Source organism: Mercenaria mercenaria, chromosome 10, assembly GCF_021730395.1.
Source record: "Mercenaria mercenaria strain notata chromosome 10, MADL_Memer_1, whole genome shotgun sequence".
NCBI classification, from domain to species: Eukaryota; Metazoa; Mollusca; class Bivalvia; order Venerida; family Veneridae; genus Mercenaria; species Mercenaria mercenaria.
In genome coordinates, this window is record NC_069370.1 from 51,732,394 (window position 1) to 51,756,501 (window position 24,108).

The following is a 24,108-nucleotide window of genomic DNA, read 5'->3' on the forward strand; positions in this document are numbered from 1 at the left end:
GAATTCGGCTAGAAGGCATGACTTAATTACTGCGGTGTTGACAGCAAACAGCTGGTCAGTATAAGACTGTTACGAAACCAAGGATACGAGTTCTTATCTGAAATTACACACATTGGATCAGTGTTCAGTATCACTGAAAATGAAGACTTGCTATTTGCGAGTGCACATTGTTTTCTATCGTGTAATATAAAGTAGCTAGAAATATGTACACATGCATAATCTCATAAACACTTCTTTAATGTATTTTCCTGAATGAACAAATAATGCTCAACTGAGCACATCTTTAAAGTAAATTCAGTTTATTACACGAGGTCAAAATGCACGGAGTTCGTGATATACATGCCTTAATTCACATGGTTGAGTGTAACATTAGTTAAATTTGCTTCGTTTTATTCTCACGGAAAATCGGAGGTTTTTTATATGGCAATTAAGTTAGACATCATGATTTAAAGTGAAAGTTGATTGTTTTTACAGACGTAAAATCTGAAACAAGTAAGCACTTTTACATTTCAGCAATGTTCCCGGTGAACTTCGACATTGTTCGAGGAAATCAGTTTGGTCCTGAATGCGTTTTCGGCTGAAAACGTATTTCCGGAAAGATCTAAAATGGTTATTTGGGGATTTTTGTTTTATTTATAAATTCAAACAATGCATATTATCCAGTTTGAAATGATGAAATTACTTAAGAAAAGTTTCGTATTTACCAGAGTAAATTTTGTCAGCGATCTTACAAATTTTAAGTGAAAGGCTTCTTGTCAAGGGGGTAGTAAAGCGAAAAAACATCATTAACATTGCTTTATACTTTAAATGTGAAACGGTAAAGATTTGGATCGGTAGTGAAAAACTTTTACTAATGGATTTCTTACATTAGGAGGACAACATATTCGTAAAAAATCAGGTACGACATCATATTTTATTCCTTAAAAATAACATAGGCGAATATTTTAGCTGTGCACGTTTATTCGCATTAGAGGTTTAACACATTTTGAAAAAGTACGCTCGTAATATTTGCATTTCTTATTTGAAAACTAATATTTATGCATATTAGGTTGCATACGATACAAATTTGAACTAAATGTTCACTTTCATTTTCAAGCACATGGAATATTCAAGCGTAGCTTTATGCTCGCAAGTTACCACAGATATATCTTTTCAACTTTTACATACATTTTTTGTGTTTGCATTTCGAAAGCTTTTCGAGGTTCTGATTTTTCACATGAATTTTAATTTCAATTTGCGGAAATACTTAACTCACGAGTGTTTAGTAAATACGGGATTAGTTGTATATGAGAGATTTACGTTTGGATGTACACGGTATAATTCTGTACAGCTCTATTGTATTAAATAAAAGCCATTAAATTAGTTCATTCACACTAGGCAGGGGAATGTAACTTAAAGTATATACATGCAAGATTCATGAATATGTATAAGCATTGTTGCATTATGGGAAGTAAACATGGATGTAGAAATATGGTTGTTTTAGGGAATTATTTGTAATAAACAAGAAAAGATATCAAACAAGAAGGCTTGCAGTTATACGAAGGAGATGTAGAATTCACAGCCATTGCATCCTTTGTTTATAAACACTAAAGATAACTATGTGGTATTCTCCCGCCAGAATGTCAGATTTGGTGCGAAAGACATAAATAGATTTTTAAACCGTAATATTCCACATGTGTGTTCACACTAGTGAAATAAATGTAGAATATTTTTAATGTATCACTAAAACTACCACTTAACATTCAAAAATACACATTCTGATACACATTGTGTGTGGACGCAAACCGGATTAAAAAATAAATCCTTAAAACATTATTTAAACTGTAGTCTGAAAAGGCTGTTTCTGAAATCCAACTGAAAATTCTGAAGACATGTTAGTACAGTTTCATTTTTAGCATATATTTTTAAACGAACACACAAATTTCTATATATTTTTATTTAAGAATCAAACAATGTACCACGGTAACTGAGGACCAACTGATCACAGTACATCACGAAATGGGACATATACAGTATTACCTTGAATATATCAATCAACCTATTCTGTTTCGTGGCGGAGCAAATCCAGGTCGTACTGTATAAACAAAAATATAAAGAGTTGATCGCTCAGTCATAATTTTAAGTCCATTTTACTGCTAATTAAAACAATTTTTTAAATTGCATTTGTTGACATATATCAAGTCTGAATAAAATTGAATGTCATATGAATTTTGAAAAGTAATGTCTTTTTCTTGTTTTCGGGAAACACGGGCGAAGCATTATATTGATTCACACACATTTTTGTTACGAATCGAATAACTAATCCATTTCTGCGATGAAAAAGAATTTTAACAAATCGACCATTTGACATTATTCATGTATAGCAATATTTTATTGAAACTGCAGTAATAATTTTTGTAGTGAATTTTAAGTTTAATTGTACAATCTCGATGATATTCAATTTTACATTTCTATAATTCATTCAAGCAAAATTTTCAAAAGGGAAATAAAACAAAGATGACATCCTAGTACTCTATGTTGCAGGTTTTCATGAAGGTGTAGCGGATATTGTCAGTCTGTCTTTTCAGACTCCGGAACATCTACAAAAGATAGGGCTTCTGGAGAACCTCCCGAACGGGACAGGTAATTGTCATTGAAATAAATAATAACCTGCACCGCTTACTGTTTTTGATTTCAAGGCATTTATTGCTTACTGCAACTTGTTTGCTTTTGAAAAACTAATTCGATTCAATGAGGACACGGCTACGCGCCTGCGCAGCAAAACGCGTCTTAGATTAAAAGAACTAAAACGGCAATCTTAAAATGGTATGTAGCCATTTCAAATGATCTATCAACCTTAATAAAATGTACCCACAAAAGCATGATGCACTTTATTAAAATGAGGTCGCACTCTTCTTCTTGCTCATTCATTACCTCAGCCGATGATGCATGAATTTCCCTCACTAGTGTAGAATTTGTGTAAAGGTTTTCTTTTAAAATTGTTATTATTTCTTGACGTATCAAACGCATGATGTTTATGTTTAGTACTAAAATACTAAATTGATTTTCTTGTTATTATAATTAGTTAAACTATTTTCTGTTACTATCATTAAATGTTGCTTCATATAGGTTTATGTTTTATTTTTGATATTTGAATTCTTATGCCATATTGCATGTTCTTACGTAGAGGGAGACATCAATTTTTTATTTCAAATGGCTTTGGACAAAGTGGCTTTTTTGCCATTTGGTTACTTGATTGACCAATGGAGATGGAGTGTGTATAGAGGGGAGACAACTAAAGAAAATTATAACGAAGCATGGTGGGATCTGAGGTTTGGCATACATGATTAATAAAACTTAACATAGGCATTTTTCTTCTTCCAGTATAAAATTAATTCGTTTGTGACATGTTTCACCTAAAATAAATTTCATATTATCTATATTTTATTCACTATTTATCTACTTATTTAATTCAGATTTAGTTGTGTTCTATGTAATGATTTTGTAGTGAAATAGCATAAATTCCTCTGCATCAGGGACTGATCTAAAAGTGTATTCATATTTATTTTACACAGTCTATCTGACCTTATCTTACTCAAGAATAACAAATGTGTTGCGCACCACAATAATCAATGCCTCAGATCTGATGACATTCAAAATTCTTTTGAAAAGTCTGGTTGTGTTTCCTTGAGTGTAAGAGTATTGCCTGAGGTTTTGTCTCTGGTATAAACTTCTTGAGGATTTCGAAATTCTTTTAATCACCATTACATAATGTTAAACTAGTAGAGTAAAGCTTCGACGTTTAATAAGAGACGTTGGTCGAATTGACATGGTCCCCTGTGGAGTTTCCACTTTTTCTATTCTACAATAGGTAAATAAAGAAGAAATGTTGCTGTTTCAGCAGGAAAAGCTAATATGTGATAAAAAAGAATATTACACTAAATAGTGTGCCTCTCCACACTGGTTTTTTTAACGAGTTGAATGAAACCTATTAAATGCTCCACAGAGCCACGCATTTTATTATTTTATTCAACTCGTTTAAAAAATTCAATATGAAAAGATAACCTGTTAATTTATACTCACACCAGTATATCGATGTATCACCGCATCAGCGGAACTTCGGGTAGATCTGACTGATTCAGAAGACCACTTTTTGTCTCATTTTGACATATGTTGCCAAACTAACCAGTTTTCAGCTTCAGTCGTTCATCGATAAGTTCTTTAAAGACATGTGTGCTTTGATCAAGAGTGGTCTTTTACACAGATTTGACTGTATATAAATTGATATATATTTTGCAGGTGTCGTTACCAAGGCATATCACCACCGGTTGCAAGGTCAGAAAATGACTTTGATCCTGGAGCAAAATATCACATACCTGCGAATACACCCTATATTAGGCAAGTTGATTCTCTTAACTTCATATTTTAATATCATATCTTGAAAATATGAATTCATATTTTTTAAATTCTTGAATTTTATTACATATTTTCTTTCCTGGCTGAGACATTTTCATAAAACTTCTAATAGGATGGTAAGTATCACGTAAAAATACAGGTCACATATCGTCAATTGTATCGGCATTCTTTCTAATGGGACCTCCGTGGCCGAGTAGTTGAGGTCATTGACTTCAAATTACTTGCCCCTCACCGATGTGGGTTCGAGCCTCACTCGAGGTGTTGAATTCTTCATGTGAGCTTACGCATGGTCGGCGGTTTTACCCAGCTACCCGCCCGTGATAAGATAATGCACGGAGGGGCATCTGTGGTCTTCCTCCAAGTCACCATATGACCTATAATTGTGTCTATATGACGTAAACCGAAGAAAAAAAAATTCTCATGAATGATGTTATTTTCTGTTCCACACAGGTATTTCGTAAGTTTCGTTGCGCAGTTTCAGTGGCATAAGGCATTGTGTGAGCTGATAGGGCAAGAGGAACCACTACATAGATGTGACATATACCAGAATACAACGGCTGGACAAAGGCTACAGTAAAATCTTTCTAATTATTTGTCACTGTCTGGACTTTTTTATTCATTCACATTCACATCACATACGGGCAGACATGTTGTTAAATAGTTTTCAAGAACAAGTAAATGATAATTTTTATTACATTAATATAATATCTTAAAGGGCAAAAAAAATCTTTGGCTAGTATTACTTTGATAATATTAAATAATAATGAATATACTAGTAATATAGTAATGAATAAAAGGTGATAACCAAAGTGGTTAGACACATCTCATGTTTGGTGTTCAGTCTTTTACGGTTCTTATTCGGTTGGTACGCTTTCCTCTTTAATTGTATCTGACGGAACAGTTGGAAGGCTGCATGATAGGTATTCTTGAAAGCCTCTGGGACTAATTTGGTTTTGATTTTGACCACTGGCCTGTTCCGTCGGGTCCTGAATTATGTTTATTAAACCCCTTTGCCGTCAGTAAAGGCACTGAATACACGCGTATATGGTTCTTTAGGTCTGTTTTATAGCATGTTACACGACTATTTTTGTGTTTTACACATCGTACATTTAGCTATTGCGTATATATATAGGGATTCACCCGTAGGGGTAACTTTTGTTTTCACTATCCTGTGACTTCGGAACATTGTGGAGGTTGCGAATGGGGTGCGAACCAACGCCAGGTTTAACTCCCAAGTGTTTTTTTGTTTGTTTTTTTTTATTATTTATTTATTTTTTTTTTTTGCCACTGATCGTTCTAAGCCGGTGTGTTCCCTTATTTTGTCTAAAGTTTTACTTAGGCTTTGTAATTTTTGTTCAAATGCAAATCATGTACAACACTTTAAAACACTGCTGTATGGATTCATTTCTGCCTTGCTGCGTCCTTGAAACGTGGGTATATCTCTGGCATATTTAACCTTGTTTTAGCCTCTTTTTTTCGGGAAAGGGTGGCAAGAATTTGCATCTGCTAGCATCTTTCTACGACTAATTGTTGGTTTTCTAACCATTGCAAGCGCTTTTGTAAGCAATGGATGGTATACACCTCAGTGATATTCCGCTCTTACCGGCATTCGGATCCGCGATTTCCGAGTTAAGAGTCAGACGCTTTAAATCTGAGTCACTGTGCTTCCCAGTGTCGTTATAGTATTGTACGCATTTTACTTCAGAGAGATGTTACAAATGGGTGCCTCGTTGCCATGGGGAAAAGCTATGGAGAAAATAACAAGAGGCACAAGTGATTTTACAGATAAACTCAGTGCCCAACCCCTTCTTGATTACTTCAAACCTTTGCAGGTAATTATTTGATCAACTTCTAGATTCATTTACGTACAAAAGACCCATTACATAATAACTGTTCTTTCAAGATTATACTTGATTTTGCATTGAAAAATTGGGAATTGCAAGTACCTACTTACAAATTGACACTGGCATATATAAGGTTAGGCCAAATAAAATGTGTTCGATATCTAAACATTTTATTGAATTAGGTAGCAGTATGTACATCACTTGATGTACCTAGTAATGTCTAGACCACAACAATTGCCTACCTGTCATCTTGTAGTAAGCTGTATTATACCTGAATGGTCAGAATGATTTTCATGAAGTTAATGTAAGCGAAGGGGATAAGGGTAGGCTGTGGTTTGTTTTTAAACCGAGACACAGCCATGTAATTGCACGCTCATCTTCTCGATTAAAAATGTGGTGTTAAATCATTTATATAAAACTTAACCATGTTAGTTAGTACATGTTTGTATATTTAAGAAATGGTTAGAAGACGAAAATAGCAAGGCAGGAGAAACCATAGGATGGACCCGGGAGAATTGTCCTAGTGGTTCGTTCATCGACACGTCATCGTCTGCATCAGTGATGACGTCATCAGTTGCTTTCGCATTGAACTTGAATATATTACGTTTCCTGTTCTTTAACTAACACGCCTGTTTGGAAACGGACAGAACAGTTTGCACTTTTTGTGAAATGGCATTTTGAAATCCAGATTAGTTTCACCTATATGAAAAAGCGTATAAGGAATCTTGAAATTTGTCTGGAATAAATCATTTTGCTGTTCATATCACGAAAAATTCTTTGTTGTTTCTTCAAAACTGTTACATTTAATAATATTGTTGTTTGTATATACATGTACATATTTGTATAATCATTCTATTACAAAAACAAATGAGTATCCGCTTTACGCGATAATGGGAAAATCTGCAAGGTTTGTTCATATCTATTTCTTCTGTAATTGTTTCGTTCTTTTTTTTTTTGTTCTTCATAATCTGAAAGCCAGGCTATAATAAAACAATAATTCGACCGAATGCTAACTCTTTTCTGACAGTATATAAAAGCCTTCTATTCACATAAGAACAAAAACATTGTAAACTTAAAAACATATACATTACCAGTCATGTGGCCGGTCAGCAATTAGTTATAGTATACCAGTACTGTCATGTGTATGCTTTTGTTCATATTTACTTTGTTCATTATGCCATATTAGTTATTCAATAAATTTTAATCAAGTTTTATGAGTCATATTTACATATTTCATCAAAAGATGGAAAATAAGGATTTGAAAAGTATCATATTGTTTATTATTTAACTTTTACTGATGTTGTAAATATTCTAGATTATATAACCTAAAACGATGTATGCAAGAACTATAAACGTTTTCTTTATATGGGTTAAATGCACAAAAAACGAACACTTTTCTAATTTCAACACCACAGTCTTGGGTTGCGACTGTATTCTTGCCAGATGTTGCCGCAATTATGCACAGGAAATAACAACTAACAGTTTCAGTATATTTGAAAACACTGTTTGATACGAACTGAAATAGAATATAATCGGGGCCTCCGTGGCCGAGTGGTTAAGGTCGCTGACTTCAAATCACCTGCTCCACACCGAAGTGTGTTCGAGCCTCACTCGGGGTTTTGAATTCTTCACGTAAAGAAGTCATCCAGCTGGCTTACGGAAGGTCGGTGGTTCTACATGGTGCTCGCTCGTGATGAAATAATGCACGGAGGGAAACCTGGGATTTTCCTTCACCACCAAAGCTGGAAAGGTGCCATATGACCTATAATTGTGTCGGTACGACGTTAACCCAACAAAAAAAAAATCAAATTGATTTAAGCTAGTGGTTGGCAGGAAAATGTCTCCCGCAAGTATTTTTAAAGGCCTCCATGATGAAAAAGAAACACTATTCCTTAGTCTGTTCCGGCTGAAAGAAGGCATTTCAGTGGGACATAAATTCACTGTCACTTTGGATAGAAACAACTATCAGAAAAGATTTTTGATGATGAATCCAAAAGAAATGTAAATTATATATTTTGAACTTGCGAAAAATTGACTTCTTTAGAATAATGTGTTAAAGAAGTATTGTCTGCGTTTTATTAAGCTAAAACGACGAAAGATAAACAGATATAAAGATATAACAGATAAGATAAAAGATATAACGGATAATTATAAAAAGTTTGTTAATGTTTTCTTCAAACGTTTTCAGACAACGATGGAACCGGCATAAACTCTTGTAGTAATGATTGTCGTTTTGTTTTCGAACATTTCCTAAACTGGTGACTGGTGAGGCTATTGAGGACACCGATCACAAAATCACTGGTAGTATTACTTATTTCAATTGATCGTTTTACTTGAAGGAATTCCAAATTTCCTGAACCTTCTCTACACTACTTAACTTCCATTACGTGCCATGCTTCTTGATCCTGACTTGATGAATGTTAAACTTAGCTATTGTTTTCTTCTGACACCTTTTATCCTGTGCGCGTTGAAATTTTCATAGTAAAACACAAATAGACCCACATTTTCCATAATTTCACGGGTAGGATGTACTTTCCGACCAGACTTAAACATGAATCACAAATGATTTTGCTCAATATATGATGTATAATATGACCTTAAATGCATCATTTTATTTGTAGGAATTTAAAATTTATCCGAGCCCTCCAGTACCAACACCCACACTGGTGTCTATATTCCCCATGCTTCTACGCCCGGCCCTGCTGCAGAACCCCCTTATTCAGAATCAGAGACTGTATAATAATGATGATAAATATTCAGGTTTGATAACCTAGAAAGAGTAGGATGTTTTTGAATACAAGACGAAATAAACACTAATAGTATACTGAATACATCTTGTTAATGCCTGCCACGTCAGCATCATGCGAACAAATAGTACCAAATTATACTATTTATCGTGATATCGAGTTTGCCGAAAATTTCATACAAACACAGTCTAAGTGTTGAAGTCATTCAATAGTTAACATTAACTCTGCGCCTCGCTATTAACCGTCATAATTGCAGTCTTAAAATACCATGTGAGGGCCTTAAATGGCTCCCTTTACGTGGACTCAATGATTGTTTGAGATCAAATAATGTCTATTAATTTCATATAAAATCTTATTACTTAAAACGTGATTCCGACACTTTCTAGAATAACAGATGTACAAAGATTCATATTCCCATAAAGAACTTTATCACTACTATAGCAAAAGAAAAAGAGCATTGATATAAGACAAATACAAATGTACAACACTTCGCCTGGTTCCCGGTGTGTACTAAAAGTACCATTGCGTAGCAGTTAAGGGGCAGGTAATCCAGATTATACAGCCCTCTGAATTTACTCCTATTTGGTTGAATCAATGCCTCTTTTCGAGACATAAAATTCTGACGCTGCCATTTTATTCAGCATATGATATGAGCATGCAGATGTTTCCTTGAATGCTACAAGTACATGCTTAAACGCAGAAGAATAAAAGAAAACACGATGATACGCCGAAAGGAAGAAATATTAGGATTGTTTATATTTAGGTTTCTTGTGACCTGTGATTTGGTAGTGACCATCATGACATTGTATCTATGTCACAACATTCTCCTGAAACCAGTGATGCGGGCGTGTGAATGCTGCATATTTTATCACCTTTTACGAACAAACTCCGCCAAACCGTGTTTACTATTGTTGCACAGGGTTGTGTCGTATGCCTCTGACAATCTTTCTGTAAATATTACTGATTCATACCCATTTACAAAGCTAACTGTGAAACGTATTTCTCTGGGCACAGGGAGTCGGCGGCGCCAACCGCCAGCAATCTGAATTCGAATCACGGTTGCGGCTGATATCCCAGCTAATGTTCAGTGCAAAGCAATTTACTTAAATTGGTATTGTTTCCAGCAGTATTGTACTATCAAAGACACTTTTAGCACTCCTATCCGATAATCGAGACGTATACGTAGAAATAGTAAATCGGTTTTGACCCATACAAAAATGAAATAGTTTTGCCTTTTTATAATTTAAAGGTTTCCAATTCTTCAAAAGTGAACACCACTTTCGTAAAAATTCTAAAACAGACATTCACTTCTACTAATTGCTTCCAACTACTAGTACATATTATGACGTTCAATCTTTGAAAGAGTTATTTGAAAACGTTTCCATCGGAAATATTTTATCGTTTTTAAAGCAGATAGGAATATATAAAAAAATCTAACATTTCATATTTTTGTTTACATCTTGCAATATTTTTGTTTGCAGCTAATATTTTAACACATACGTATATACATTTTTACATAACTGTTTTTAGATATGCTTTGCATTTTTGCATGGATGTTTTGGGGTATGTTTTGCATTGCTCGTGGTGTTCTTTGCATTTTTACATGGATGTTTTGGGGTATGATTTACATTTTTACATCAGTGTTTATGCTTTGCGGTTGGCGTTTGCGGTATGACTTCTTCTCGGCGATATATGACCATTTTGTGTCGATTCGCCGTAAAACCCAACTCACTCACTCACTCACTCCAACTACTAGAGCATTCTCATAGTTTCATCTTGAGCCATTATATCATGTTGCCAATTACTCAATAAATTGTATGTTTGTGTACAGATCTATTTGTTTGAGATTATTTTTCAGTTCTATGTCTGCAAGACCGTTTTCGCCACTGATTAAAACCCGTGGCCAATTTATGACCACCACGAGTTAGTTTACAATATAAAACATACAATAATGTATTTACGATAAGTTTACAGAACAAAAAAAAAAAACAAGTGACAAAATGTGTAAATCTGTATTTGCGAAATGACCATGATTACACAGGCAATTAGCATGTTCCTCCACAGATTCCTATGTTGGCGTAGTGACTTGGATCATTGTTGTTATAGACATGGGTTAGTATGTTGTACAATGAGTTGTCGATCTGATACAAGTGGGTCCTTGATTGATACTCGGACGTACAGAAGTTACTTCCGCTGCATCTGTAATTAGAAAGTGTAGAAAAGAATTGGATGAAAACTATTTATATTGTGAAAACATTATTTAATCATATTTTTGCTATAGACTTGCACTTTTCATCAGTACGGAAAAGACATTGCCCGACCAGAGGTTAAGAATGCTAAATAACGACGTTTTTCTTTTTGTTTGTTTTTTTTTTTTTTCGAAACAGTACAGTGGTGCATTTCTGCCGCAATGGCATTATACAAATGGGTGAATATCTAAAATTGGAACCAGTCCGGCAGAAAATAAGATTCCCTCAAAATACACTGCGCATATATATATATGATTTTCAAAGGCATTTCTGTTATAAGTTTTCACATTTCGGAATTTCAAGAAGCGTTTTTTGACATTCTGATATTAATACATACTTATTTATTTTATCATCATGATTCACAAAATATTACATATATGCAAAAATAAATATAATAATAATAATATTTAAATAATATATACGCAGTCTAATGCAAATCTGTTAAACCAAGAATAACGAAGCTTATCAGTTGCTGTTAGAAAATAACTTATTTACAATATTTACAAAAATAATACAAACATATGAAGTGATCCAACAGATACAGATATGCTCTTTATCTAATGGATTTGCGTTTCTACCTTTTTGATGACAAAAAGGCATAGAAATTTACTCACAGATCCATGTGATTGCCAGTTCCCCTATAACGCTGATGATCGGCGTTAAAGTATACACCAGATCCGACGGCGAAATATTCCTCAACGGTTGCCATGGGATAATAATCGGCCCACAAACGCGCCGACTTGGCATGATTGTATGCTGTATTTACCTGTTAACACATTGATAGAAATGCAATTTGCTGTATTAATATCAATGCAAATTGCTATACTGATATAAATGCAAATTGCTAAATTGATATAAATACAAATTGACGCCTATTTTATCTCCTATTACGTGAGTGAAAACGAGGATGAATATTTTAGCTTTACATTAAGTGTAATATTATATTCTAAAACTGGTACGATATTTCTCAGAACATTAATAGCCCGAAAACTTAATAAGTGTACTTAAGATTTTTATTTCAATGAACTTTGTTGTCTTTCAAACATTTTTACCTGACTTCTTTCGGAGGCAGTCAACCCATAATTTTTTACTGTGTGTGCGAATTCGTGTACAAGTATATTGTTTGTTTTATGGTATGGGTCAGCACTGTTACACAGAATATTGTCATCTAATATGGCAGTTCTTCGTCCCCCTGCTCCGGCGACCGTATACCATTTTCTTCCGTCGAAGGTACAAGAATTTTTGCAATGACCAGCACAGTTAGCTGCAATATAAGTGATATTATACAGCGATTCCTTGCAAGGAAGCTGTGTTCCTTGCTGGAACGTGTCGGTTTTGTTTAACATTTCTCCCTATGTTCCAAACAAATATGAGCCGCGCCATGAGAAAACCAACATAGTGCGTTCCATCAGGATCCATGCTGTTCGCTAACTGCAACAGGACTTGAAAGCGAACAGCATGGATCCTGACCAGACTGCGAGGATGCGCAGGCTGGCCTGGATCCATGCTGGTCGCAAACCACTATGTTGGTTTTCCCATGGCGCGGCTCATATATAAATAAACTGTACAAATGAGGTTCAAAATTCTTATACAATTAGGCCAATGATATGAAACAGAGAAACTCTGTCAGAGATACGAGATGAAAAGGAAACTACCACAGAAATGACATAAAAGACATTTATCAAAGCTAGAAATCTATACTGAATGAGTGAGGTAAAAGCGGCTAAGACATATAAGATGGTATAATTCTACCAAACATATATTATACACTTATGGAATGGCTTGTCGGTAAACAGCGGGGTCCTAAGTACTGAGGGTGGCAATCCATTCAGTAAATGTTTCATTACCTGACATCAAAAATCAAATTCTCATATTTTTTCCTAAAATTTGACATAATTCTAGGAAACTTTAGTGCTGGATTATAGATCGCCCAATAGCACAAACTATGGCGATTTTTATAAGGAATCATAAACATGCTATATAAATCTTAAAGATATCGATTGGATTGAATAAATCTACGAAAACAAGAGCTGTTTGTAAATCATGTACGCCTCCCATTGATGGGTTGTCCCATTATCAGCCCGTGATCAAAATGACCTTTATCTTTGACCTAGTAGCCCTAAAACAAAAGGGGTCATCAACTTCGTAAGCCCAAGCATGTTATCAAATTTGAAGGTTGTTCTCAAATAATTGAGTGGAAACAGTTTTCAAGGTTGACGACCCTGTGACCTTAACCTTTGCCTTGCTGACCCACAAAACAATAGAGGACTTCTATTTCATTAACCCCAATTATGCTATCATTATATTATGCTAGTTTGAAGGTTCTTGTTCAAGTGATTCTCAAGTAACCCTGCAGAAATAGTTTCAATATTCGAGTCCCAATGACGTCGACCCTTGATCTATTGATTCCGAATACAATAAGGATCATTTAATTTATAAGCATAGTCATGCATTCAAGTTTGAATGCTCTGGATCGATTTAAGTTTGAAGGTTATTGGTCGGATGGTTTTCAAGTTATTGGATGGAAACATTTTTCAAGGTTCCGGCCCCTGTGACCTTAACCTTTGACCTATTGATCCCCAAAACAATAGGGGCCGTGAACGTTATAAAACATGCTGTCATATTTGAAGGTTCTGGTTCGAATGGTTCTCAAGATATTGATAAAGTTTTAAAGTTCCGGCCCCTGTGACATTGACCTTTGACCTTCAAGACAATATGTGTCATATTATCTATAAGCGCAGTCATGCTATTACATTTGAAGGTTCTGGGTCAAATAGTTCTAAAATTATTGGGCGGAAATCTTTTTCAAGGTTCCGGCCGCTGTGACATTGACCTTTGACTCACTCACCTAAAAACAATAGGGCCATCTACTTTATATAAGCCCAATCACGCTTTCAAGTTTGAAAGTTCTGAGTCGAGGGATTCTCAAGTTATTGGGAAGAAACCAGTTTCAATGTTCAGGGCTTGACCTTGACTTACTAAAACAAAACAATAGGGAGTGTTCATCTACTTTATAAGCCAAATCATGCTATCAAGCTTGAAGGTTCTGGGTCAAATGGTTCTCAAGTGTTTTGACGTAAAGCGTTCGCTATACTGACAGACAGACCGACCGACATACCGACCGATAGGTGCAAAGCAATATAACCCTGCTTCTTCGAAAGGGGCATAATAAGATAGAAAACATAAATGAGCCGCGCCATGACAAAAACCAACATAGTGGCTTTGCGTTCGCGCAGTCTGGCCAGGATATATGCTGTTCGCTTTCAAAGCCTATTGGAATTAGAGAAACTGTTAGCGAAAAGCATGGATCCTGACCAGACTGTACGGAAGCGCGAGCTGGTCTGGATCCATGCTGGTCGCAAATGCACTATGTTGGTTTCCTCATGGTGCGACTTAATTCATGAATTTAAACGAAACATTTGACATAAGTCAGGAGGCATGCAGCTTACTCGAACCACAGTCGGCAGGATTCCTTTGCGCTGCATACTCTGGATAAACAGTCAAAGTTTCTGCTTTTGAGAATATTCCTATCTTAGCGCTAGATGCAAGTCTGTTGAAGATGGCGGTAGGCATATATTGCGTCATCTTCTTGGCAGTGCATGCGGCCTGTTTAAAAAAAAGCACAATTTGTTGATTATGATTATCAAATAAAGGTCACATTTAATGCTTATTGATTTTGCTGTATAAAAACTTACAGAGTAAGTTATTTTTCGGCAAGTCCATTTTTAAAGTTTAAGTTGAAAAATGGAGAATGTCCCCGGCGGCTTGACTAATGATATTACAGACATTCCTGGCTAGCGTAGACAGAGGTTTTTAAGGAAATACATTCATTTTGTTATTTTTTACTAAAAACTAATTAAATGAATCAACTACTGTTTACGAATTTTCAAATGGTCTTGTTCTACGTCTGAAATGTGAAAAGCTAACTTATATAAACCTTTTCTATTGAACCGGGTAACATTACATTATCAACTTTAACGTCAGTTTTTAGGTATGAAAGCAGGTTATTATTATATTCTCATATACTGTCTTTTTCCTGATGAATTATCATTTCAGCATTATTCATTGCATCTTTTGATGTTTCTGGTGATACCTCATTGCAATTTTCAACCAGGATGTTCGTAAGAGTGGCGATAGAGCATAGGAATATTATACGTTCCGTTTTAGCGTCAGTGTGCATATGTGTGTGCGTGCGTGCGGGCGTGTGTGTGTTACGATGTTACTCTAAAACATTGCAACATGTATTGCTTCTTTTGTAGCTAGTGGCGGTTAAAGTGCATACATTGGGTTGGCGTTATCTGTTGGAAAGGGTTAAAGGTATTAAGTGGCGTTTGCGGTGATTTAACTTCGAAATATATCTTTTGAGGCGTCTGATGGGTTTTGTACCAATATTTGAATTTCATATTTATCTATAGTATGAGCGATAGAGCAGTATGAAAAATGGACGTTTTTACAATTGCCATATACTATTGTCACGTGAAATAATGTAAAGGTTTGCTTTTATTATAGGGTCACCCGTTTTAGAAATGACCAGGCGATACTTTTATCTAGTACATGTTTACCTCCTGAATGTTATTCTCTTACGCCCACCTTCGAGCAGGTGAGTAATCGTCGGCCATTTATTAATTGCTTAACGCTTAAGAAACCGGCCACGTCGAAAATGATTCCCACTGGGATTCAAACCTCTGACATGCCGTTCAGTAGACAGATGTTACCGTGTTGGTTACATTTATAATCTAGGCTATTTTATTCAATGTCAGTTGCTTAACATACTAGTCGCTATATTCTCAATGAAAATATTTCAACAATTTGAGTTTACTTTTTGTAAAGCTGAAAATATAGATGAATGGCATATCTTACTATATTCATCGCATGGTCAGACACAGCGTATGTTCCATCAACTCGAATTCTATAACCGCCTTGGTCATGACTGGAGATAACACCGTTATGGTAAACATATTTGGACTTCAGTGACAATCTGCGCAAACGTTGTTCTGGATTTAGAACTTTCATAATATACGACCTACAAGGAAAATTAATGAACTGGGTTATTAAAACAGTCAGCATTTAATATAGATAACAATAAGATGGCTAAATGTCAAACTTTGGGACTGATAGCATGATTATCAATATAGTAAAATGAAAGGAGAAACATTGCTTTTTTATTCAGATGGATAACAAAGCTCATATACTCTTTTCTTTGTTTTATAGATAGCAATGTTTCGTTGTGTGTTTTTTTTTTTGGAACGGCTCTAATATACATTTCTGTACCATTTATATAAAAACTTCCAAGAGTACAAATACGCTCATAGGATGTATTACATCAAATGACACAATATAATTTGGTCGGACTTTGCATTACGTCTCTAATTCAAACATTTCTGTGTTGATATTTAGGTTCTACGCAGTTCTTACCCATTTGATATTTCCTCGGGCCAGTCATCTGGGAGATCTGGCACTGGTGGCGGAACACATAAGCAACCTACAAATAACGTAGACAATACATCTCGGCTACTCCAGAAGGAGCGTTTTCAAAGATGTGGACCGATGGGGGTTGGGGGGTCAACTTGCCAATCCTATCCACAGTTTTCTAGAAAAAGTTTAGACGATCAAAAAAAAAAGATCTCAAACGTTACTTTCGGTTGAATGTTGCAATGAACTTTTACACTAAAAGCTTACTTTATGATCAGATCTGCTCTTCTGCTCTTCACAAAAGAGCCTTTACCTAACTGTGCCACACCCGCTCTCAGGTAGGGAGGTCTCTATCTCTAATACCCCCTTGTTCCTACGACTGTGCTAGTAAAACTCGAACTATGATACATAATTTTTGTAACGAGGTATATATCTAAAACCTTGTCTGATAAAATATATTGATAAAAAGAATGCTGGCTACAAGTACGTGCAAAATAACAGTCCCTTTTTTCGGATATAGTTATATTTTAGTTATAGTATAATCATCCCAGTTGAATTATCCCTTGAGACTAGACCTATGATCCGCGCCATGAGAAAACCAACATAGTGCGTTTGCGACCAGCATGGATCAAGACCAGCCTTCGCATCCGCGCAATCTGGCCAGGATCCATATTGTTTGCTAACGGTTTCTCTAATTGCCATAGGCAGTATGGATCCTGACATGGCTGTCTGGATCCATGCTAGTCGCAAAGCCACTATGTTGGTTTTCTCATGGTGCGGCTCATATTACTGCTACCACCTCGGCTTCCAACATTCGACGGTAAATCATTCAAGTTCCAGTCACGTGTTTGGATTCTTTAAATTGGAAAAAAGAAAAGAAAGACACAAGAACGAAAAGCTCGCAAAGCAAAGTGAAAATAATTTCAAAATACCTTTAAAAAGAACCAGTGCCAGTGACAAAATGCAAAACACTGTGTTGCCCATGATTCCTTCCTTGCACACAGTTATAATGTGGTTTAAACAAGCGCTCAGTCTGTCTATTATAGACAATTGTGATATCAAAAGGTTAATATATCGCTCACTTACATACAAGTCATTTAGTATAGTCCAGTGCAGACACTTTAAAACTGAATTACATTTTGTGCTTCAGTTCATTGGTCAAAATACGCTGAGTCTTAATTTCGTTCCAAAAAGGAAGTAAAGATAATTTCTCAAAGGCAGTTAAAAACTATGACAAAGCTTATCTTTCTGTTAAGGATGTACGAGCGTTTTTTTTTCAGGATATCGGCCATTTTGAAAAAATGTTTCCTCGAATATTGCTTTCTAACAAAAGTTTTGCCAAAAATTAATGCTAAATAATTAAAATATGGCTAATAATGTACCATTTAACCAAATATATTATGCTTTTTGCGGAAAAAAAAATTTCACCCTTATTTTTTGCAGGCATTTGCCTAAAATTGACATAAGATTTACAATGGGGTAGGGGTAGTTAATTTCATATATCTATTAAAGTAGATCAGGTTTGGTTTTGATATTTTTCTGACTGATACATATAATGTTAAGCTATAAATAAAATAAAAGTTTTTAACATAGCACTTTATATTATCTAGAAAATATAAATTAAAACAAAAAGAACAAAATATATCAAAATTCACCACTTTTTAACAGTTTTTTCTTAATAAATCTCTTAGATGCACGGTGACCCCAACTTTTTTTCTTTCCATTTTGAAGCATTTTTGTGTGTCAATAATGCTGCAAAATATTTTGAAAATCTTAACGTCAGAATTTTTTTTGTAGATCTAAATACGATTTTTCCATTGAAAATAAAGTGGGTGGGGTAATTATGTCAACATGTAAACATTAAACAGACTTGTTAGTGACACTTACGCTTATATAATACTGACATCACCATATATTCATATTAACATGTAAGACCCGAAATCCCTATAAGATTAAGTAGGATATTATATGTTTTATAAAGTACCAACATTTTTTCAATTTTACAAAATTTCAGAAATGCGTAAACAGTGGGTGAAGAAAATACCCTATAAAATTAAAACGAGTTCGGTGACCTATGTTTTTTCTGCTCTTTTTTGTCTTAGAAACTAATGTTCTTCAAGCTCACAGGGTATGAAAAAATTCTTAACGTTAGAAAAAATTCGCTCGTACATCCTTAAAGTAATGCTCTAGTACACAAGCTCTTGCAACATTTTTTTCAGTACTAAATGTGAATTTCAGTGTCACTCAGTAAAACGGACACAAAAAAAAAAACAACTCTTTTTTGGGGTGGGGGGTGGAAACAGCAATATGGGTGCCTTATGTATGATTAAAGCGTGTTCAGTTATCATTAAACCACAAGTGCAAAGTAAATACGTGAAATGTATCGTGCGAAATGAAGTTTTTATAATAATATATAAAGTGAACAAGCATCTAGTGGTGAAATGTTTCAACATCTGTTTAAATAAAAGTAAAAGCTAAAACCGGTGTTTGATCGTTCGTTAAATGCTAGCTTAATATTGGATATGCATGAATGGTTGGTTTTGATGCTGTAAAGAGAATAGCGTTCTTCTCATGTACTTATGTAGAGAGGGAACCTATAATTGAAAATTATGAATTGAAGAAATAACGTTGGTAGCTTATATAAAACATTACAGATTGGGTATAATTATTCTTATGTCTTGATTTATCATTTTGAAATATGTTATTGAAAATTTCCAGAAAGTTCCTATTTAATTTCCATGTAGTCGCTCTTGCATATAGTTCAGCATATCAAGCAATTGATAAATATTTAATCCCCAATTATAACTGAATAGTTGCGGGAAAACTTATCTCAATGCAAAAAAAGGATGTCATGCATATTGTATGACATCAGAAAATGTTTAAGATCTGATAAAGTTAATTCAGATTCACTGTTTAAGCGAAAATTTAGGTACTGTATGCCACATCATAGAAAAAACGCTTCAGTATTTACTATGAAAACTGGCATCACATCACTTCAGTATTTAACCGTACAGTTGCTTCGTTCTTCTTGAATATATTTTTGATACAAAAAATCGAGATATGTATGTGTTGAATATTTCAAGGTGATGCTTTTTGTAGTAAAAATATATTCAGGCATATGTGTGGTGCGTTTTCATATCTCGTCAGTGTATCAAAAAGGTAAGAGTAAGATCCGTGGGAACAACAAATACAGTGATCAGTTGTTAAAGTTTGATTAACCACCTTTAAATCAATGGGGAATTAGTATGACGTATGATAAATCAAAATAACACCTAACAATGACCTACTCTGGACTTAAAGGTCGTGGCCATACTTTCTGTACTTCCCATAATAGTCTCTTATCTGACAGATGTTGTCTAATCAACAAGTACATGTACAGCCGAAGATATTTTGAATATTGGTGACACCATTTGAAACTGTCATACTAAAATAAATCTTTTAAGGAAAAGCAAAAAATAAAAGTTTAGATCGTAGCACCATGGTTGTTTGTTAACGGCATTTAAGTTCAACATTATTATATACGTATTTGTTAAATATTAAATAAAATTGATTCTCAGCCACATTTTGTCATCCCGGCATTTTATTCTCAAAATTTGAATGCTCTTGATTTTCGTGTGCAAGTATTGCTTACTTTATCCAGAATAAAGAACCAAAAAGTTTTTAAAAAGTGCAATGCCGTGTTTTTACTCACAATTACTTACAATTCATAATTTAAGCACTTTATTTTGGCATTTTCTGCCTAACGCTGCAGAAGGAATATATATGCCTTTTATATATTGCTCTAAGAGGAGACTTTGGTATTGGAATAGCCCTCTTCCTTCAGATAAAATTCTGGACCTGGCATGAATACATTTGCCACAGCTTTGATAAGCTAAGGAGATAATGCGTTACAAGAGACAATAAACTTCCGCCAGGAGCTCAAATTGGCCCTAATGTTTCAGAAGATTTGGATTCAGGTAGAAGGATAATTACTATATGCAACATAAGAAATTTTAAACATGATTTGCAACAGGTTGCACTTTTTGCAACTCCTCGCGACTGCTGTAGGAAAGGCTTATAATACGGTAATCAGCTTGATGACTGGGGTCTGTATTTATGACACTGTGTACATTGTTTGCGAAGTTATTTTCAAAATATATTTTCTTTAACTTTCTGTTGCTTGTGAGAGATCTTTGTTTCTTTGTTGTACTTATCTTTTTCTCTACAGACCTTTTCTTGCTTTTCTTCAATTCGTTTCGTCCAAACTCCCTTACAGAACAGAAGTCATCCGATGTATGCAAATCTATGACGAAAACTAGGACAAAACATTGTAAAGAAAACTATATGTGTATTATGTCTCCGAAAAAGCAAATAAAGAAGTTTTAATACTGACTGTCAAAAATGCAACTTAAACTACTTAAATTATGAAAGTACTTTGATTTTGAAGCAAATAAATTACTCTCAGTTGTTTTGTTGTTTTTTTTTTTTTTTTGTAAAAAAGGAATATCACATCCATTTTTGTCGTATTTTGTTGATTGCTACATAAACATTTTAGTATATGTCTAAATTACTCCTTTATATCACAAATCTTTTTCCAAATATTTTGAATTTGTCACTCTTATCACTCTTATTAGATAAAAACATCAATGTCAAGAACGCCGGTGAAATATTACAAGAATTTTTCCTTCTACATACCGTTGATCTGTTATAATTAAGGAGAAGGTTCACTTTTGTCCCAAAACGACCTAAACAAACAAGGACATATATCAAACAGGGAATGCCATGTTCCAAAAGCAAAGCCTCCGCAAAACGATACCCACAGCACGCATACATGCACAAGCATATGGTATACCTCACATTACGAGGTAATCTTGCCGAGGTACATATGCGTTTGGTGTGTGTTTTCGTGTGTGTGTCTGCAACAAATGTAGCTTCAGAGGACCCACACACATCAACATCATGAGGTACCCCATCTTTCTGACGTACATAGGTTTTTCAACGTTATAGCGAGCTTCCATCTAACACCTATAGACGCAATCGGCATGTCCTTTAACGCATGTTCAGAGGTTAACATACCGAGGTAATGGGACATATACCTCGGTATGTATGTGTGTAATTCAATGATTTACCTCGCTACGTAAAGTATACCAACGCAACAAACACACACTCACGCATGCACGCACAGAGAGAGAGAGAGAGAGAGAGAAAGACACATACACGTACACACACGCGCGCGCGCGCGCGCACGCTATAGTTCTTGATTTTTGTTATGTAATAAATTCTACAATGTTTAATTTTCACAAGAGAAGATACTCTAATATTTGTTTGCTTATCTATTTAGCTACAGTCGATAAGTTGCGGTACTGTTTTGTGTAAGATTTTGTTTCATTTTGTTCCTGACATATCTGTATATATATATGAGTTTAAGCTGTAAGTATTTGAAATAATAATTGGAAAAGGGTCACTACCATGCAAGTCATCCAGAACTTTCCATTCAAAATCAAGAAAGATGTTCGGTTGACAAATTGTCAAATCAAGCGAAGAAAAGTTACCTGTTGCAGGATGAAGATATGTTTTTGATTTATCATTTAATAAACAGAGGGCATTTCTTTCTATAAAAGTTTCAATAATTTGACCTCTAGTGTTGCTGTCAGAACAGCCCCAAAATTCCTGATGACCATTAAAATCTCCCATAAGCAAAAAAGGTTGTGGTAATTGTTTTATATGATCATCAAGATCTTCAAGATTTAGTTTAAATTTGGGAGGTATGTAAATCGAACAGATAGTAATTGGTCGATGCAATGTACCGTTCATTGCAACTGATTGAATACTTGTATTTAGAACAATTTGTCTGTGCGGACATGCATTATTAATAATAATAGATGTACCACCAGAAGCTCTGTCAGTGTTAGTATTTATGAAGTTATACACTGAATAATTTTTGAAAGCTATTTTATCCGTTTCCTTTAAAAACGTTTCACTAAGGCACATAAGTGAAGGATTATATTTTGATAAGAGAAGGAGAATTTCATTATAATTTGCTTTCCACGGCAATTCCACTGGATAATTTTACTTTCCATTTACAATGGTAAACAAAAATTGAACGACTGGAAATTTAAAGTATTAGTGTTGCATTGACTCAGAAGGGAACCTTTTGATCTCCCCCTCCTTTGTGCTAGTTAAACTGGACGGAGCAGATAATGGCGGATCGTCATCATCCGTCAAGCGGTTCATATCAAGAGGGAACCGGTTATGGGTTTGTATGGGATCATTTGACCGTTTTCCAAGCCAATCAGTTTTCAAGTCAATTTTTTGTCTGGGTGTTTGACTCACCCCACGTTGATTAGAATTTGATGTAACATTTTGCTTTGACGATTGCGAATTTGCGTAGTTTGGAACATTTTGTACAGCTGGTGGCAGCCTTGGTTTAGCAGCTGCATTTTGAACTACTGGTTTCTGGACAGGTTTTGCAGCAACATTTGGCTTTTCGGTTTGAACAGTTGGGACACGCACAGAATCAGTCTGCGTAGACGCATCAATACATTGAGTTGATTTGTTTGAGCTAGATTTTGTTATGGAAGAATCTGTCGATGTCAGTGATGGAGATACGAATTTAGCATTGGCAATTTGTCTAGCTTCAGGAAATCCAATGCTCTGTGCGAATTTGACATGGAGAACTTCCTTTTCAATCTTCCATGTCTTGCAGTCTCGAGACCTGGCTGAATGCGGCTCGCCGCAATTCACACAACGCATTGGATACTTGCAGGTGTCATGTTCGTGAGAGTATCCATCCCGGCAGCACTTTGGACAAATATGTTCAGCTTTACAGGTGTTTTCGTTGTGGCCAAACTTGAAACAATTGTAACACTGAAGAGGATTTGGTATGTAAATAGTAAAATTTGTACGTAGATAGCCAATGTTTATAACAGAAGGTAGGAATGGAATGCCAAATGTTAGAATGATAGTATTGATGTGGATTTCTTTCCCTAATTTTTTTATTTTGATACGTCTCGCAGCTGTCACGTGTTGAGCAGTAAGTTCTTTAACAATCTCCGTCTCTGATACCCCAGCAAGATCGGGACATCGAATGACCCCCCTTGTGGAGTTCAAAGTACGGTGCGGTATACATTTACACGGATGGTTAAAGAAGGATGTAATGCCAAGTAGATTTTTAGCGTGTGCTGCTCTGTCAACTTCAACGAGAAGATCACCAGTACGCAACTTTTTAACTGATTTAGGAACACCAGCTATACTTTCTATAGTTTTCTCAATTGCAAACGGTGAGATACTTGTCATTTTAAAATCTTCGATATTTGTTTGAATGAGAAGAAATCTTGGAAATGCCGTATTTGATGTGAGAGGTTGATGAGAATTTTCACCTTCCATGCCGTCAGAATCCGTTTCGGTATGCGGTCGTTTTTTATTTTGATTTTCCATACTGAAATATTAAAATTCGTCACTCACAGCCCCCACCCCCCGCGG

The 24,108-nt window shown here is 35.1% G+C and overlaps 3 protein-coding genes across 3 annotated transcripts in view; 1 reads left to right on the top strand and 2 right to left on the bottom strand.

The window, feature by feature from the left end:
- Nucleotides 1-7,448, top strand: part of LOC123560734 (uncharacterized) — a 136,345-nt gene extending 128,897 nt beyond the window's left edge. Inside the window, exons 53-59 of the mRNA XM_053516911.1 lie at nt 1,919-2,068; nt 2,524-2,622; nt 3,167-3,311; nt 4,279-4,377; nt 4,846-4,968; nt 6,101-6,227; nt 6,696-7,448. Coding sequence (XP_053372886.1) covers nt 1,919-2,068; nt 2,524-2,622; nt 3,167-3,311; nt 4,279-4,377; nt 4,846-4,968; nt 6,101-6,227; nt 6,696-6,863 — 911 coding nt within the window. The 3' untranslated portion in view covers nt 6,864-7,448. The remainder of the gene's footprint in view (nt 1-1,918; nt 2,069-2,523; nt 2,623-3,166; nt 3,312-4,278; nt 4,378-4,845; nt 4,969-6,100; nt 6,228-6,695) is intronic.
- A 3,536-nt stretch (nt 7,449-10,984) lies between these two features.
- LOC123561579 (uncharacterized) lies at nt 10,985-17,824 on the bottom strand. Its single transcript, XM_045354057.2, has 7 exons — nt 17,580-17,824; nt 16,651-16,717; nt 16,096-16,258; nt 14,685-14,841; nt 12,288-12,499; nt 11,850-12,001; nt 10,985-11,185 (listed from the first exon to the last, which is right to left on the bottom strand). Exons 1-7 carry the CDS (start codon nt 17,629-17,631, stop codon nt 11,032-11,034), a joined length of 957 nt encoding a protein of 318 aa, XP_045209992.2. The 5' UTR covers nt 17,632-17,824; the 3' UTR covers nt 10,985-11,031.
- Nucleotides 17,825-20,428: 2,604 nt separating this feature from the next.
- On the bottom strand, nt 20,429-24,012 carry LOC128546416 (uncharacterized). The gene is made up of 2 exons (XM_053516912.1): nt 23,371-24,012; nt 20,429-20,518 (listed from the first exon to the last, which is right to left on the bottom strand). The coding sequence occupies exons 1-2, from the start codon at nt 24,010-24,012 to the stop codon at nt 20,429-20,431; spliced, it is 732 nt and encodes a 243-aa protein (XP_053372887.1).
- Nucleotides 24,013-24,108: the final 96 nt, after the last annotated feature.

Excerpts from the sequence above, each read along its gene's own strand:
- LOC123561579 (XM_045354057.2), bottom strand. The coding sequence starts at position 17,631 with ATGGGCAACACAGTGTTTTGCATTTTGTCACTGGCACTGGTTCTTTTT. Across the intron at positions 14,842-16,095 it reads CTGACCATGCGATGAATATA|GCCGCATGCACTGCCAAGAA; the intron begins GTAAGATATGCC and ends TTTTTTAAACAG. Across the intron at positions 12,002-12,287 it reads CTGCCTCCGAAAGAAGTCAG|GTAAATACAGCATACAATCA; the intron begins GTAAAAATGTTT and ends ATGTGTTAACAG.
- LOC128546416 (XM_053516912.1), bottom strand. The coding sequence starts at position 24,012 with ATGGAAGGTGAAAATTCTCATCAACCTCTCACATCAAATACGGCATTT. Across the intron at positions 20,519-23,370 it reads GCAAGTATCCAATGCGTTGT|CTTATCAAAGCTGTGGCAAA; the intron begins GTGAATTGCGGC and ends TTATCTCCTTAG.